This window comes from Mchenga conophoros, linkage group LG10 (assembly GCF_057382185.1).
Source record: "Mchenga conophoros isolate Kocher_MC1m ecotype Shallow Benthic linkage group LG10, M_conophoros_male_GT1.1, whole genome shotgun sequence".
NCBI lineage: Eukaryota > Metazoa > Chordata > Actinopteri > Cichliformes > Cichlidae > Mchenga > Mchenga conophoros.
Window position 1 is genome coordinate 29621736 of NC_140535.1, and position 16971 is coordinate 29638706.

The 16971-nt window shown below is 40.6% G+C and overlaps 1 protein-coding gene across 3 annotated transcripts; it reads left to right on the forward strand.

Moving 5' to 3' along the window:
- The first annotated feature begins 796 nt into the window (after positions 1 to 796).
- LOC146566185 (uncharacterized) lies at positions 797 to 16238 on the forward strand. Of its 3 annotated transcripts, XM_085289738.1 has the most exons (13): positions 797 to 946; positions 1083 to 1884; positions 6351 to 6417; positions 6494 to 6604; positions 8233 to 8364; positions 10770 to 10979; positions 11064 to 11213; positions 11341 to 11403; positions 11513 to 11570; positions 11676 to 11801; positions 11888 to 12002; positions 13676 to 13827; positions 14462 to 15822. In XM_085289738.1, the coding sequence occupies exons 2-13, from the start codon at positions 1402 to 1404 to the stop codon at positions 14736 to 14738; spliced, it is 1944 nt and encodes a 647-aa protein (XP_085145864.1). In that variant the 5' UTR covers positions 797 to 946; positions 1083 to 1401; the 3' UTR covers positions 14739 to 15822. The 3 variants fall into 3 exon arrangements, with proteins under 3 accessions (XP_085145864.1, XP_085145863.1, XP_085145865.1); XM_085289737.1 differs by having other exon boundaries at positions 799 to 1884; XM_085289739.1 differs by lacking the exon at positions 14462 to 15822 and adding an exon at positions 15829 to 16238 and having other exon boundaries at positions 801 to 1884.
- Positions 16239 to 16971: the final 733 nt, after the last annotated feature.

Below are 16971 nucleotides of genomic sequence, written 5' to 3' on the forward strand. Positions count from 1 at the left end.
GAGTCTTTTAGTTCTTTCTCGTATACTGTTTATGATATCTGAAGGGATGGCAAACAAAAAGATGAAGTTTGAGGTAGTATGAGGTTGTATTTGTACAGGCTGGATCAGCCCATAAATTCCACCGATGAAGACAAATAAAAACAAAAACAGTCAATTACATACAATATAATAAAAAAAAAAAAAAACACAGTTCAAAGTGCAGTAATGTGCATATTTATTTCTCTTCTTTCTAAAAACAACTGATATTACACCACCAGAAAATGTCATTTACACTAATGAAGCTATCAGTGGAAGGACAGTGTGACAGTTATATTTGATATTTTTTGCCAACATAGCATAAAAACTGCAGAACGCTCAAATGTCAGAAAGACAGGTTTAGTCTGAGCAAGTTGTTTACACAGAAAAAGTCACAAAATTCAAAAAGCTATTTTAGCATAGGCAAAAAAACCCTGATGAGTTTCTAGCTGTAAGCTCATGCTGTTTAAGGGATATTGCTCATTGTGACTAAACATTTTAAAAATTTTTTGCATTTATCTCATATCAGCTACATTATACAATATATAAGCATAAATTATAAAATTACTTGTGACTTATCCTTTCATTTTTCATTTACTGTAAAGTAACTATGATTTCATAAAGCTTAAAAATGTACCAATGAGGACCGTGATCACCCCCACCAGCACCGCCAACCCCCCCAGAGACAAAACACTTGAACAATTCTGGCCCCTCCTCCTGTTTCATGTTTTCCCGTCCCCTTTATGTCCCAAAATAAACACACAAACCTGTTGCTCCCAATCTGAAGAGGCACATTTTAGCTCATACACCACGCTGGGCAGCAGGGCCAGCGGGGAGGGTAAAACGTCCAGGAAAATTCAGTAGTAGATGCCCTGCCACGGAGGAGGGTGGCAGAAAATCATTTGCCACTTCAACTGAATTCCTTTGAAAGGTTAATTTGATCATCTCCTACGCGCACTGAGAAAACGATCTGCCCGTGCAGCACATAATCTCTTTTTCCAAGATGTCATTGTGCACGAGTTTTCCATGACTTATAAATAACAACTCTCTGCTCTTGCTTTGGCCAGATGAGAGGGAAGAGTAAGAGAACACGCATGTTGAGAGAAATCCTCCATGGAGCTTGATGGGACTTCAGTGAGTTGCGGTCAAAGGAGTCTGTCTGCGACCTCCTTTTGAAACTTCCTGTGACTTTACTGGAAAAACTTTAATGGAAAACGTCGGATGTCCTTGAAACACTTTTAGAAGGAGTGAGAAGAGAGTGCAGACTTATTTGATTGGTTTAATTTGAGGGGATAGGGTAGAAGTTGAAGGTTTGCTTTAGAGATTTTTGCTGAGGCCCCGTTTCTGGATTGAAACTAAGGGGCGTTGAGGGTTGCTGAAGAAACCATGGATGAAGCTACAGAGCGGGGTCAGGAGGCAGTGATGAACGAGGCTCTCGTTCACTTCGAGGCCACGCTAGAAGCCGCTGTAAGGGAGGTGCACGTGGACGTTAGTGCTTTCAAGCATCGCATTGAGCAGAGGATTGAGGAAATGTGCATTTCCAATGGACCTTTGGCTGAGGCAGTTACCAGACTCCAGGAGGAGAACCTGCAGCTCAGGGCCAAGCTGGAGGCCCTCAGCCACCTGGTGGAGGGTCTCTCAGGGGTGAAGACTGAGGCGAAAGGGAAGAGCAAGGAGCAAAGACTAGAGAACGGCCATATACAAATTCAATCCAAGAGCCAGGAGGAGCAGAAGGGTCTGTTTAACTCTGAAAACAACCAGCCGGGTCAGGCCACGTCCTACGAAGCGTCTGGGCTCAGTGGAGGATCGAGCCAAGCTGCTACCCCAGCCCCTCCTCCATGGAGAGCAAAGAGAAATGCTGAGATTAATGTGAGTATTCAGCCTGTATTTCCACTGAATAAAGAAATGCGTAGTAGAATATGTCCAACCCTGTAAGATCAGTAATTAGCAGTGGCAGTGGTCTCAGATGATTAAAAAGAACAACATGAGGGAACCACAGAAGACTTTAGGGGTACGTTTGTGAGTGTGAAGACTTCAAAAACATAAAATCAAAAAGCCTGATGCTTTTTTCTTTAATCTACTTATTGTTTACACATCCAGATAAACTTTGTCATATAGCGTAGCCAGGATTTCAAGGATAGTTCTCTTTTCTCTCTCTCCACATAGACTGTTTACCTGCATGCTACAGCCTGCATCACTTGTCACCCTGCTGACAGGTGATTAGGTGACTCCAGTCGCAAATTAAGACGCTTCTAGAACCAAGAAATGTGTCCCTAGCCTAAAGGTTCTTCACATTCATACAGGTTATAGAGCAGCAACAATTGTAGTATCTCCACCAACAAGGTTGGGTGATGGGTTCTGTTATCTGTTTGTTAGCTGGACAACTCATCTCCATGTGTGTGGAAATTCACCAGAGGTGGAGTGTGACCCTTTGGGGTTGACCTCCAAAGTTAATTTTTTTTTTTTTTTTCAGGAATATTAACCTTGACACACAAACACACATACATCAAATTAAAATAAGAAAAACTGGCAAAGACAAACTGAAAAACCCCCAATCTGCTTTTGTATTTTAAGGCTGTAGTAAAATAACCATCTGAAATGCGATTATATGCCACCTGCCTTCACAAATGACAGCTTTTAGTGTTGGAGGGCACCGACGAACTCAACGACAGGCACGCCTGACCCCGTCCAGCATCGCTGTTAAGCAAACTCTCTCCACATGAATGCTCTGAGCTGCTTCCAAAATTCTTTTTGCATTGCTGCAACATCCCTCTTAACTGGATGCTTCTTAACAGAAATCACATTTGTGTACAATCATTTTATGCAGCCATGACTGCATCATGAAAACTGCTCCTTTCCAGGTGTTGAAAACAAATAACCCTTAAAAGAACAGATGAAGTAAGCCTACCTGATCTCTGTTCATGAAGAGGACACAGCTGAGGGATCTATAGTAAGCCCTCTACACTGTAAAGAGGACAGAGGTCTAGTGGTTATCACTGATTATATACTAAGGTGTCTTTAAGGGGGAAAGAGTTCAATTAATCCTGGTTTATCTTATACAGGGCTTTGGTGTAGCCATTGAATTGATCCTGTTGAATTAAGCTTTCTTCTGATTGGCTGTCCCTCACAAACAAAAGATTAGAAAAGCTGGAGCCAGAGCTGTGTATCTGGGATGACCATATTAGGACATCCATCGTCACTGATATCACAGAGAGCCAAGAGTAGAAAAAAACAGCCTGAAATTGAGTATTTGGAGCAGATTGAAGCCTGAGCTTTTCACTCACAGGGGTTACATTTACATTCACTGATCTCAGTATTTAAAACTTTATTACTATATGTATAAACACATATGACAGAAGTTTAGAAAAAGCACAATAAGTTCATGTTAATAGTCCAGTAATAACAGAGTAATACCATTCAGTTTAATTTAAGCACTAATGAGATTCTGTGTAATCATCCTTTTTGAAACTAACCCCACCACAAACACACACACTTACCCTCTCCCCCACCCCCCATTCTCAGCCTTCTCATCCTCATGACCCGCTTTTATAAGAGCAGGTCCTCCAAAGGGCAAGTGTATTTTTGGCTTTGCGATTCAAAAGAGAGCTGCAGCTCTTCTGAGCTTCTGCATGCTCACCAACAACTGCAACTTTCTAGCACACATAAGCACCAGCAAACATGCAAGCAAGAGAATCACGCTGAAGTGATCGCTTGATGCACAATCAAGGGCGAAGCGGATTTAATGAAAAGGGCACAAATAAGAATGGCACGCTGCACGACACGCTTCCAACGGCGGCCTCGGTGCACGTACGAGGGGGGATTGTTCGATATAACTCACATGCACACTCTGATGACAGGTGTATAAATAAATCCACATCCTCTAACCACTCAGGAACCTTGTTTCCCCGCCAGTGCAAGTCTCAGATCTCCTAATGGAAAGTTGAATTGCATCTATATCCCTGTCGGATAAACTCTCCCCCAGTACAAACCCTGAGAGAGACAACCAGCTGTCCCGCCAAAGTGCTCGCCCTGCCAGCATTTCTGTTTGCTGAGGTCACCTGGTCTTTTCCCAAACATTGATCCCCCACTAGTCTAACACACAGCAGTTCACCCCCCCCCCCCCCCCCCCCCAGGTTTTTAAATGATCTCACATGATTCTTTACTCCATCATTTTCAACTTTAACAAAGAGACTGTATATAAAAGATGGAAGTAACTAACGGTAAATCACTCACTGTGTTCTGGATATGGATATGCAGACTTACCGCATTTTTGGGGGGCTGTTATGTGGAATTTTTTTACCAGAAGTGGCAGCAGTCAATAACAAAGTGTCAGTGTCAATAAAGGTGGCCACGCCCCTAATGTTAAGCCTCATTATTCAAAGAAAATCCCCCCCAGTAAAGTTAGCTAAAATTAGCTATAAACATCAAACCCTTCTTTTGCACCAGACTATTTATTTCTGATGTAAAGAGATTGATGGGGTTTCACTTCCTTTTGGAGGCAACCCCAAGTGGCCACTAGAGGACCTGCAGTTTTCAGCCTCTTTCAACTTAGTCTTCTTTTTTCAGCCTCAGAGATGGCTTCTTAACTTGCTTGATCTGCCGTCACTCTTCATATTATCCAGGATAAACAGTTAGTAGGACTGGATAAAATAAATCTGGCTCCATGGACGCTCGGATGAGAGACTGTACTCGAAAACAGTGGCTGTCATTCAAGTAGTTATTGTTTATTGCCAGAGCCACATGCCTTAAGATGTAGTGTCTTTAGTGACCAGCAGGAAATCTCTGCTGTCAACACCAGATGTTCATACTCAACTTCAACTTCTTAAATAATACCTATAAACACCCGGCAGACTGGAAACAACACGACTGGAAGATATCTGAAGAATCTAAACACACACTTAATAAATACTTTTTAAAATGCTTTGCATGAATCAGCTTGTTAGTAACTCTCACTGCACGTTGAAAATGAAGTGACTGATACATGGAACTAAAGAGAACATCAAAAGGTTATTAAACCAAAACAATGAGGTTAAAGAAGTTAAAATGCTATATAGAGCTGAGTGGAACTCCAGAAGGGAGTTATAATCTATCGTTAAGAAAAGTGCATTAGCTTGATTGCTTGCATCCATTCATCCATCTTGTTAATTTTTCTAGAGCTAGGTTTTCAGGGGGCTGGAGCCCATCCCACTTGAGACTGTTTGAGAGGTGTAGTGCACTCTGGACAGGTCACCAGTCCATCACAGGGCTAACACAGAGACAGACAGATATTCATGCTCACATCCACACCTTCAGCTAATTCAGGTAAATCACTGGGCTCGGGGAGGAAGCCAGAGCACCCCCTGCAAACTTGAGCCCAAGCTGACCAGGAGGTTTGAACCTATAATTTTATTTTCTTTGTTGTAAGGGATAGCCACCACTGTGTTTGTGTGTTGGTATCTAACCAAAGCATGTTTCTAAGAAGGAGGTTGTTGGGTGTAAACCCATTTAGAGGTTGCAGATACTATCGAGGGTCAGATGGAGTCAGACATCAGCTACTGTGGAGCCTTCAGATGATCATGGTGCTAATCTCCCTCTCGATGACAGACTGGATATATACGCTGTGCTATGAGCACTGCTCGTCTCTGGAAAGCAAAAGGCTCCGGGGTGGGAGGTGGACTGAATACAGGCCAAAGCTTTGTGCTGATATACTTAGGTGCTGTTGAAGCTGCTCAACCTAACTCTCGTTTCCAAAGCATCCATTTGGGGCTATATTGGGACGTAAGAAGAGTGCAGCGGAAACTCTTGCAAAGGGGCTGATTGCAAAATCTAAAATAGCCTCTCAGTGGGAACACGGGTTTGTTGGCCACAGCTGTCATTAAAGGAGAAGCTGTCAGCCGTTAACAGCTGAAGATCACACATCCAGAGAAGTGAGCACAGACACGCACACACACAAACAAGTTTGCGATGAGTGATAAAGGTCTAAAATTAATTTTAGCTGTGCACAACAAAAGCAAACTGTGAGAGGTCCAGTGAATAAAGTTACCAACGCAAATGTATAAACACAATATAAACACTGTATATGTTGCATAACTTGTTTAACATGCAAATGATCGACTCATTTGCTCCTCATCCCACCCCCTCATGCTTTCCAAAATGCTAATGTCCAATATCTCCACTCTTACAAACACAGCCACATGAAGCAACGATGATTTTATTGGACGTTCCCTCAAAGTGATCATTGAACCCTGAAAATGCTTTAATCATCAAAAAATCCTCAGTAATGATAATGTTAGTTTATAATTGTTCATCGAAATAAAAGAAGTGGGTGTTTTGACTTCTTTGCCTCACCTAAACAGGGAACTGAAGCAAGAGGGGAGAAGAATATCGCTCATGTAGCCACCACCGCGCAAGAGAAACAGGAAGGTAGGCAGCTTCACCTGCACATCCAGACATTTTACTCTTCAAGCTGGTTTCATTGTTGGGTTCGTGTTCTCTGCAGACCCTGATGTAACCCAGACTGCAGAAGCTGCTCCTCAGTCCCACCGAGCTCTGACCGCCATCACCAAACCGACCTCAGAGTCTTCATCTGTGGAAATGCCCAGCAGGCCCGGTCAGTTCATGTCCTTTATGGTTGGATTTACAGAAAGACATTTAAAGTGATCTTCAGCTCAAACTTGAGCTTTTATGTTTCATCTGCTACACTGACGTTGAATAATACCAGGGAACAAAGTAAATGCATGCAAGTCTAAAAAACCCGAAATGATATCCACAAAACCAAATATTTTTCTGTATTTTGCTTGCAGTGTTTTGTATATACCTCACAGAATCCAAAATATCCCATTTTAAAATGCATTTCCTCTCACTGGTTATACTTATTCCATCTTATTTCATGCCATAAAACCCAGATGTTGTTTGCGCTTGCAGATATTTATATTGGCATTAAAACTGAGCTGTAAAACTGTGCACTGCAGTGGATTGTATTTACAGTTGTGATCAGAAGTTTATGTACACTAATCTTGGGGAAGAAAGTCATGGTAATTTGTGTTTTTTAGTGCTGTTTCTTTTTTATCTGTTCTTTTATTTATACATACATGCTCACTAATATTTGGTTAAATGCACGTTGCTTTTGATATCCATCAAGCTTCTTTACATTCACGACTGAATATTTGACCCCTCTTTTTGGTAAAATTCATTTAAATTGGTTGATTTCCCACGATCGACTTTGTCTTTAAGCATAGTCCACAAATGTTCAATAGGTTGAGGTTGATCTTTGGCGAGGCCATTCAAGGAACTCAATCTTAGCTAACCAGCTCTAATGTGTGCTTGGGATCATTGTCTTGTTGGAACACTCAGTTTCAACTATACAGCTGTTTATTTGAGGTGAAGTTGAATTATTTTGAGGTAGTTTTGCTTTTTTCTTATTCCATCCACTGTTTATAACGTACCAGTGCCTCTGGCAGCAAAATAGCCCCAGAGCATGATGCTACCACCACCATGCTTGAAAGTTGGTACGGTATTCTTAGGTTTGTAAACTTCACCCTTTCTTTGTCATTGTAGCCAGATAGCTTAATCTTTGCCTCATCTGACCATAAAACGTTTCTTCAGAAGTCAGTTGGCTTTTTGACGTGGGCAGCTGCAGATTTGGGTCAAGCTTGAAGGAATCGTTTTTGGAGCAGAGGCTTCTTTCTCTGCACCGTTTCACTGTGGACAGAGGTGCTGGTATTCCAACAGTTTCATGTTCATGGCAGGCTTGAGCCTTGGTGGTTCCTGGCTTGTTCATGAACATCCTAACCAATTTCCTCTCTCTCGGCACATTGGTGGGACATCCATATAATTTATATAGAATTTTTGAACTAATAACCTTGGAATCTGCAGTTGTTTAGAAATTAATCAAAGAGACCTTCCCAGCTTGTGTAAATCTACAATTCTCCTTCTTCGATCTTCACTGAGTTTCTTGGATTTTCGTCTTGTTTTGAGTATGAGATGAATGCTATCAAACAAATCCTTAGCATGGCATGGCAACTGTAAATGCACAATTTTTGTTTTTTTTCAGTGTCAAAAGCCAACTCTGAAGTTCCATGTGGGGAACCTGTCTAATATTGTAGACTAGACAATTTACCTTACAGTAAAAAGCACCTTGAGACGACTGCTGTTGTGAACCGAACACTACTGACAACAACAACAAACTACAACAAAAGCCATCACTTCCATTTGGACTTTGGATTATTTCTTTTTCAGATGCTGATGAACCCCAGCCTCATCTTCCGGTGACGGCCATGACAACTAGAGCCAGTTCAGAGGCAGCTAAACCCGCTCAGTCTGCAGCACCTAAAGCAGCAGGCGAAGCCGGAGAATATCCTTTTATAAGAGGTCAGTTAGTTTCTCTTTATGATTATTTGTTAGGATGCTAACCTTCAGGACATGGACACACCTTATAATACAAAAAGTATCAGGTCAGGGCGCCTGGAGGAATTTAGTCCTCAATTAAATATGAAAATGTCTATGCATAAGTGGCCTTGATTTTAAATACAGAGAGCAGAAGTTCACCTGTCATTCAAGATATACAATTTAGCTGATACCATGAAATATATGAAGTGCAAAATAAACACATGAAGTCATTTTTAGTTCTTTAGTTTTAATTCATTGACGAGGTGGCGTCTTTTTTCACGGTCCGTAGGTATTCAGCAAACTCCTGGATCAATTTAACTTTCTGTTGGTTACAAAATCCACCTTTTTTTTTAGCTTAGTTATGATTTCATCAGCGAAAACAAACTCACCTACGACAAAGTGAGGAAAACAGAGTGAGGCAGCATCCGTGTCAGCAGTATCAGACGATCTTTGCACCCCTATACTGTGACAGAGAGGTGCAGTACTTTCAACAAATCCATTCTTTTTTTTCTTGGCTCGACAAAACCTAAAGTCACACTAAGAGACAACGGGTACGCTTTCTGTTCCAGGCTCTGAGCGCTCTATGTGTAATTTCATCGTTCATGTGCTCAAAATTGGCCTGCTGAGTGTTGCCTACTTCAGTCAGACACATCATCAGAGGAGCAGGGGATAAAGATACCCAAAAAAGATTTTAAAAATAAGAATGAGACAGCAAAGGGTGATGGAGAGAGAAGAACAGCAAGAGAGCAGCACTGCAGAATACCTTTAATCTTTTGATCTATTTATTCTACTCTCACTGCTGCCATTTATTTCTAACAGGACAGCTGTTTAGAGGTAATCATTCAATTTAACACTGAAAGCTACTCAGTGTGTATTGCTCTAGCTGCTAGAGCAATACACGCTGCTAGCTATTACCTTTGGATACTTCATGCTAGAGTCTAGCATGAAGTATCCAAAGGTAATAGCTAGCATTAGCACAAAACTTAATTAAATAATTGACAAAAAATAGTTTCCCCCTTTTTATGATGGTATGCCAACAAACATGCTGATGTTTCCACCTTGTTACGTTCGTTAGAGCTTGAAGCGAAATATAAGCGAAATAACATCAGTGCCAGTTTGCGCTGCTGTAGCTTAACCACACGACTTCCTTTTATTTAGATAGTAAATTATAGATCATCAGGTAAATCCAATCCAATGCAATCCAATCCAATTTTATTTATAAAGCACTTTAAAATACCCAGCACAGGACCAAAGTGCTGTACAGAAAATAAGTTAAAAACAATAGAATAACAGAAAACAGCAAAAATAAATAAATAAAACACCTAATACATGAAAAATTAAAACAGCCCTATATTAAAAAACAAGATAGAGCAACATAGATTCAACTAAAATAAAACTAAAACTAAAACCAACATCTCACACGGTGTCAGGGGTCAGGGTAAAGAGGTGGGTTCTCAGGAGTGATTTAAAAACAGGCAGAGAGGAGGCCTGTCTAATCTCTAAAGGGAGATTGTTCCACAGTTTTGGAGCTGCTACAGCAAAAGCAGGATCTCCTCTAAGTTTACGCTCAGTCCTGGGTACATTCAGGAACAGCTGTAGTAAAAAATGTTCCTGCAGCAGAGAATCTGTATCACACTTACAGCATGCAAAATATGAAAAGGATCATCAAAAATGTGGTGCTTACAGATGATTTCACACAGAAACTCTGAACATATTTTAACACAGCCAGCTCCGACACTGTAAAAAAAAGTTTGTTAAAAAACTTTAAAATGGCAGCAGAAATAAACTGTAAAATCCAAAACAGTAGATCTCCGTAGTAGAAACAGTTAGTGGCTGTAAATTAAGAAACAAGACATCGTTTTAATTTTTACCGTCATAATATGTAGACATATTTTTACTGTGAACATATTTTTTTCGCTAACATTTTCCTGCATATGCTACAATGTCACAAGTAAGAGTTAGTTTTTGTCTGAATTACATATTTTACAATTATGTCTAAAACATTTCTACAGAAAGAAGATGTCATGTTTGTTAAATCATTTTGATTTCAAGGTAACATATTTGTATTAAAACTTTAGCAATTAGTTTATTAATTAGCTGATTGACAAACATTTATTCAGCAACTATTTTGATTAACGGTTTCAGTTGCTTTCAGAGGGAAAAATGCAAAACACTGCTTTTAAGATTAGAATGAAAACTTTCCTCTTTAAAGCTTGTGGTCAGGCCTGGATCAGGGCTCTGTGTGGGTTCAGGAAAACCTAGTCTTGACTTTTTTTTCCATTGTGAACCCAACAGTGGAGAAGTGTCTTTAAGTGTTTTACACTTTAGGTTTTTTAGTGATTTAGGTTCTTTCCTGTTTTAATGCTGTATCATCTCCATCTGTGCAGGTGGAACGAAGGAACAAAGGCCCCAGGCATCCCAGGATCAGTCAGCCTCTGTGTCTCAGACTCTCCCCCATCTTCCTCTCACAGTGTTAACCAAAAGCAGCTCTGACACTCCTGCTTCATCTAAATCTGATCCCAAAGCGGTTTCAGCGCCAAACCCTTTGATGCCAGAGTCACCGACGATAAAGCGCTGCGAATATCCATTTAGACGTGGTGCGTGCACTGCCGAAGTATCAGCAACGGTGTTTTGTTTGGCCCCCTATTTTTAAAACACGCTTTATTTCATCTCCTCTTTAGACACCAGTGAAGCCAAGCCCCACTCGCCTCTCTCTGCCATGACCAAACCCAACACGGAGTCTTCTTCGTCTGCTTTAACGGTTCAGTCTTCAAGCCTTTCAGCTTCACAGGACGCTGCAGTGAAACCTGGAGAGTATCCCTTTAAACGTGGTGAGTCTGACCGAGGCCGTCTGCTTCTCATCTGTTCCTATTTCCATTATTTTTACAGTTATTATTACCTGTTATTTATTTTTATGTTGTATCTTCCTTTAACTCTTGACTCTTGTTTTCAATTTAGTGCCAGTACTTAAGACACCCAGCCCCAGTTTAAAGAGAAGTGTGAGCTTCCCTCAGTCTGCAGGTAAAGCTTCTTCAGGCCTATTAAAACAGATAAAAGAAGCTTGTGAGTTCTCTCTGGTTATGCCTACTCATCACTTGTTGCCACCCCCCCCCCCCTTTTTTTTTTACAGAAAAATTACTTCCCTCCAAATCAATCATAAAATCTGGCTTCTCACCTAATTTGGAGAAGTAAGTTTTGATCAACAGCCCTGATTAATCTGAATGGCTGCTTCAGTCAAACTTCATCCAACTCCATCCTGATGTTTCGTGTTGTTGTCCGCTGTTTCTCCACAGGAGAGCGAACAAGCCAGTGGGGGGCGACTTTAAGCAGGACGTGATGAAGTCCCAAACGCTTCCACGCTCCAATGGCGCTCAAGCAAAGCGAGCCTTGTTTGAGAGGATGAACTCAGAGCCTATAAAGTAACAGAATACAAAATAAGTTCTGCTTTTTCACCTTTTGTCACTCTTTATTCTGCCATAAAATAAGCTGTGTTTGTCTCCAACAGGCCAAAAGACTCGAAGCCTAAACTGAAGCGGTCTCAGAGCTTTGGCGTGTCCAGTGCCAGTGGTATAAAACAGATCCTCTTGGAGTGGTGTCGCTCCAAAACCATTGGCTATCAGGTATGACAAGCTGGATATACATTTCTGTTCTCTTCCAGTTAGTAGCTCTAAAACTAATTTTTCTATCATTATTTTTAAAACTTGAACATTTGAATAGCTTCATTGTTTGTGACAGCTGGGGGGAAAAATAAAGGTATAAAACTACCATTCTGCTCCAGTACTGTATCTGATGGTTATTTCCACAGACTGTATATAAAGGATGGGTGTAGTCACCATGATGTCACCCACTGGTTTCTGGACGACAGACATCTAAAAGATAGATGGAAAAGATGGATCTGTGGAAATGCCTTGAACCTGCATTCTTTTTAACAGCCACCAGGGGGAGATAAGTTTTAGTCTCACTGAGGTTGTTCCAGAGTTGCCCGCCATATCCTCCTGAGAACCAGCCGATTCATTTATGTCCTCTGTAATGGACATTTGTTTTTGGTCTATATCTTTTGACTTATTTGAGCTATCCTAATAAGTCCTGATCGAATAAATAGAAGACATCCTGGTCTTTCCATTGATATCTCTTGTGTTTGGGTGGACTCTTAGCTCCAAAGAGGAAGGAAATCACAAAGTTCAATGGGAAGCCCTTTTTTTTTTTTTAGATGTGATACAATCACTGGTGCTGTGGAAAAATGTGTATATTCCCTGATAGGTTGACAATATTTCCTGGAGGTTTCTGGCTCTCACTGGGTGAAACTAGGTTCAAAGAAGGTCTTTCACAAAAATCTTCCTAGTGGTTGTATTAATTGCGACCAGATTGCCCCTGATGTCTTTAGTTTTTTTGTGTTTGTCTGCAAATACTTACTACCAAGTAGCTGAGCAATAGTAAAACTTGAAATAGTGCAATGCAAACCGTAAATCAAGAAGGTTCACCTTCAAAATAAAAGTTTCACTTTAGTGCTGCGACCAACATGTTTCAAAAGGTGGAGCTTTTACTTGGAAGGCAAATTGTCTGCGTTTTTGGTCTGTGTTGCACTTTTTCAAGTTTCACTACAGCTTGGAGTGTAGCTAGACGGTGTTTTAGAGACGTCCATCACTTCCATTCAAACTATGACTGCAGTCATTTTTGCCAGCCAGTTGGAGAATACATACCTTTCGCTAGCAACAGGAGTTTCCAGATGGTTGGGGGCTAATCTATAGATCTGTGTGACAGAGGCTTTGGCAATCATTTTTGCATCAACCTCCGCCTATCACTTAGTTGGTTGGCAATTTTTCTTGTCACTTGGTCTTACACTGTCACTGTGAGTTTTACAATGGTGGACAAGTTAACGTCACATGGTTAGTGGTCACATATCTGCAAAACATCAGTTAAAGACAGTAAAGACACTGCTTTCAGCACCGATCTGAAAACACCAATCTCAAGGCGTCAGAATGGGATCTGGCAAACCAGTGGTTGACCTCTGGCTGCTGCACTCTGGACTCATTCGATTTGCCAACATGAAGTCTTTTTCAGGTTGCGTGCTAAGTTATCAGCTACCGCTAGAAAGCTTGGTTAATAAGCTGTATCCATAAAGAGGTTCATAGCAAAGCAAAGATTGAACTTTATGGACGGGCGGTCTTCACCTCTTGAGCTTTCTGGCTGGTAATTTCATCAGGAAGAGATACTGTGTATTAGTGAATATTGCCAGCTTTGCTCTGAGTGAATAAATAAATGAAAAAGAAACACATGACTGTTTTTCTCTCAGAACATAGACATTCAGAACTTCTCGTCCAGCTGGAGCGATGGGATGGCCTTCTGCGCCCTGGTCCATTCCTTCTTCCCTCTGGAGTTTGACTACAACTCTCTGGACTCTTCAAACCGCAAACACAACTTGGAGCTGGCCTTCACCACCGCAGAGTAAGCTGGCTCGAAGAGCCACTGAGTGACTGTGCAGTGTGATAAAAGGTCTGTTTTAGGTGGAATAATAAATTGCTGAAGCCAGGAGAGGTGACACTCTTGCAACAAAAAACTAAATTTACCAGGTTTAACCCTGTAACGTCAAGTGTATCGTGTTTGATGCATGAATTTATGAGAACGTTACATCATCAGTGTAATTTTTAACTCTAACCTACTTTGGTTTGTTTAAGATTTAAAAACTGTGAGGAATAAATTGCCCAAGTGGTTGGCTATAGCAATTATTACAAAAATTAAAACTAATATATGCATTCTGATACTTACAGAAGGCTTGATAAACAAAATTACAATTTTCTGCCAATTCAGTTCAGGTTTTACTGGATTAAAATAATTAAGGGAAAAAAGTTTGATATATTTGGAAATATAAAGTCATAAATTTGTGAGAAAACACAAGGGAGATTGGAATTTTAAAGCCTTACATGTGAGAAGTAAATTCAAAGAGTCTCAGTGAATATTGGACTTTCCCCCCCATAAATGTATAACCTTATTCTCAATGAATATCACTCTAAAAATGATTTCTGGATTACAGTTTTTCCATCCATCCATCCATCCATTCGCTTCCGCTTATCCTTTTCAGGGTCGCGGGAGCCAATCCCAGCTGTCATAGGGCGAGAGGCGGGGTACACCCTGGACAGGTCGCCAGTCTGTCGCAGGGCCAACACACAGGGACAGACAACCATTCACACTCACATTCACTCGCACATTCACACCTAGTGGCAATTTGGATTATCCAATTAACCTATCCCCACAAGCTGCATGTCTTTGGACGGTGGGAGGAAGCCGGAGTACCCGGAGAGAACCCACGCAGACACGGGGAGAACATGCAAACTCCACACAGAAAGACCCCGGCCTGATGGTGGAATTGAACTCAGGACCTTCTTGCTGTGTGGCAACAGTGCTAACCACCGTGCTGCCATTACAGTTTTTATCATCTAAAAATCCTCCAGGATATAGTTCTTAAATTAATCATGTTAAACCCAGAGATTACACGTTTTAATTTTTCACAAAAATGCTTTTTAAAAAAAATTTATATGTATTTTTTTTTAAAATTTGACTTATTTCATTTACGTAGCATGGCTCCAATAGGAAATCATAGCGGTGATTGCTTTGTTTTGCTAATGTTTTCAAACACAGTGCTAATTGCTAAGTGTCTAATTTGTCAGTTAATAATGATTCAAACACAGGCAGGTTCATACTGAGCACCAGTGACAGGAAAGAGTCTGGAGACAGACGGCGGGGTCAGTGGGACAAGTTGGGATGGAGGCAGATGATGTAGCGAGCCCTAAAAGAGAGCAGCTGAAAGAAGAAGATAAATGTATCAGTTTAAGCACTAAAAGGACGTTCATGGTTTTGGTTAAAATGTAACCTTTTCCACTTATTTTGTGGGCTTGTTTCCTTGGTTACCATAGTGAAGCATCCTCTCTCAAGAATCCCACTAGTACTTCCTGTTTCAACATCACTTTCAGCATTAGCATGACTGTTACAAGAAAAAGAAGGGAAAATTTAATACCCAAACAAATAGATTAATCTTTCATCACTAATTGATAGTTTAGTCATGAAATTAATAATAATTGATAAATCATTAACTTTGTTTGTGTAGTGAAGATCACCCTTTGAATAACAGCACTGTCAAAGGTGTGGCCACTGGAGATTTATTCATTACATTTATTAACTCTTTAAAAAAATTACATGAGAGGGTTCTTTTGTTTGCTTACATCCTAAACAACTTTGAACTATGTAAACATGACACTGGCAACAACAGCCACTAGTTTACTCCTATTTTACGTTGCATTGATTTGCTCATAAAACATAATAATCTACAGTCGTACACATTTGGATGTGCTTTAAAAAAAAGAGCGGCTGTTTTAGTTTTTGTTCATATGCAAATACATTTATTGCTTATTGAACTGCTTTCTGTTTTATTCACCTTTATTTCTGTTTCAGAGAGCAGGCTGACTGTCTGCGTCTGATCGAGGTGGACGACATGCTGGAGATGGGGGACAAGCCAGACCCCATGTGTGTGTTTACATACGTCCAGTCTCTCTACAACCACCTGAAGAAGTTTGAATAACTCTTGAATCAGAGCACGTCCCGAAGCCTACATGGCGCTGACCACGGTGTGCTGTGAACACTTTGAGCCTAAAGTGAAGCAAGCTAACAGGAAATCTCAGTTGTCTGTGGCCAATCACAAATATGTTCATCAGTTTTATACTGTGTGTGTGTACCTGTACTCACCTGCTTCCCACAGTTTCTTCAGCATTTATAGTGGATTTCTTAAAATATAGTTTCCTGTGGCTGTTTCACATCAAATAAGGACACAAACATCACATGTAATAAAAGGAAGCGTTGTCTGCAAATGAGCAATGTCGTTTTCTTATTATTATTCTTACTTTAGACCCGGAAGTAGGATTCGTCGCGTCATCACTGAACAACCGGATAGGCTGCACACTGGCTAATGTGCATGTGGGGTGTAACTTACTGTAAATATACTGTAAATATTGCGATTATCAAGAATCCCCCCCCCCCCTTTTTGGCACACTAACATGTTTCAGATCATCAAAGAAATTTTATTGATAGACAAAGATAACTTGAATTAATCCAAAAAAAAGCTATGGAAACCTACCTGTCCCTATGTGAAAAAGTAATTTCCCCTAAACCTAATAACTGGTTGTGCCACCCTTCACTAAGAACTGCTTTTGTAACCTCCTGGATGAGTCATTGATTATGTTGGCTACTCCTTGGAAGATTCACCACTGTTCCAAGTTTTCTCCATTTGTATATAATGGCTCTCAATTTGTTTCGCTGGAGTCTCAAAGCCTTGGAAATGGATTTGTAACCCTTTCTAAATTGGTGATGTCCCTAACTTTGCCAGACAGGTTCTGTTTAAGTCAAGTCTTGATTCAATAGATGTGGCAGTAATCAGGCCTGGGTGTAGGTGGTAAAACTGACGGAGGTTAATTCATTATTTAATTTGTGATTTAAAATACGGGAAGAAATTAAGCATCAGACTAACTAACCTGAGAAAAAGGCAAATGAGATTTAAGATCTTTATTAATATTTTGTTTTCCTTCTTATAGAGGCATACTT

Bases quoted from the DNA above. Each gene is read 5' to 3' on its own strand.
- LOC146566185 (XM_085289738.1), top strand. From the start codon at position 1,402: ATGGATGAAGCTACAGAGCGGGGTCAGGAGGCAGTGATGAACGAGGCT. The intron at 6,418-6,493 runs GTAGGCAGCTTC...TGTTCTCTGCAG, and splicing joins CGCGCAAGAGAAACAGGAAG to ACCCTGATGTAACCCAGACT. The intron at 11,571-11,675 runs GTAAGTTTTGAT...GTTTCTCCACAG, and splicing joins TTCTCACCTAATTTGGAGAA to GAGAGCGAACAAGCCAGTGG.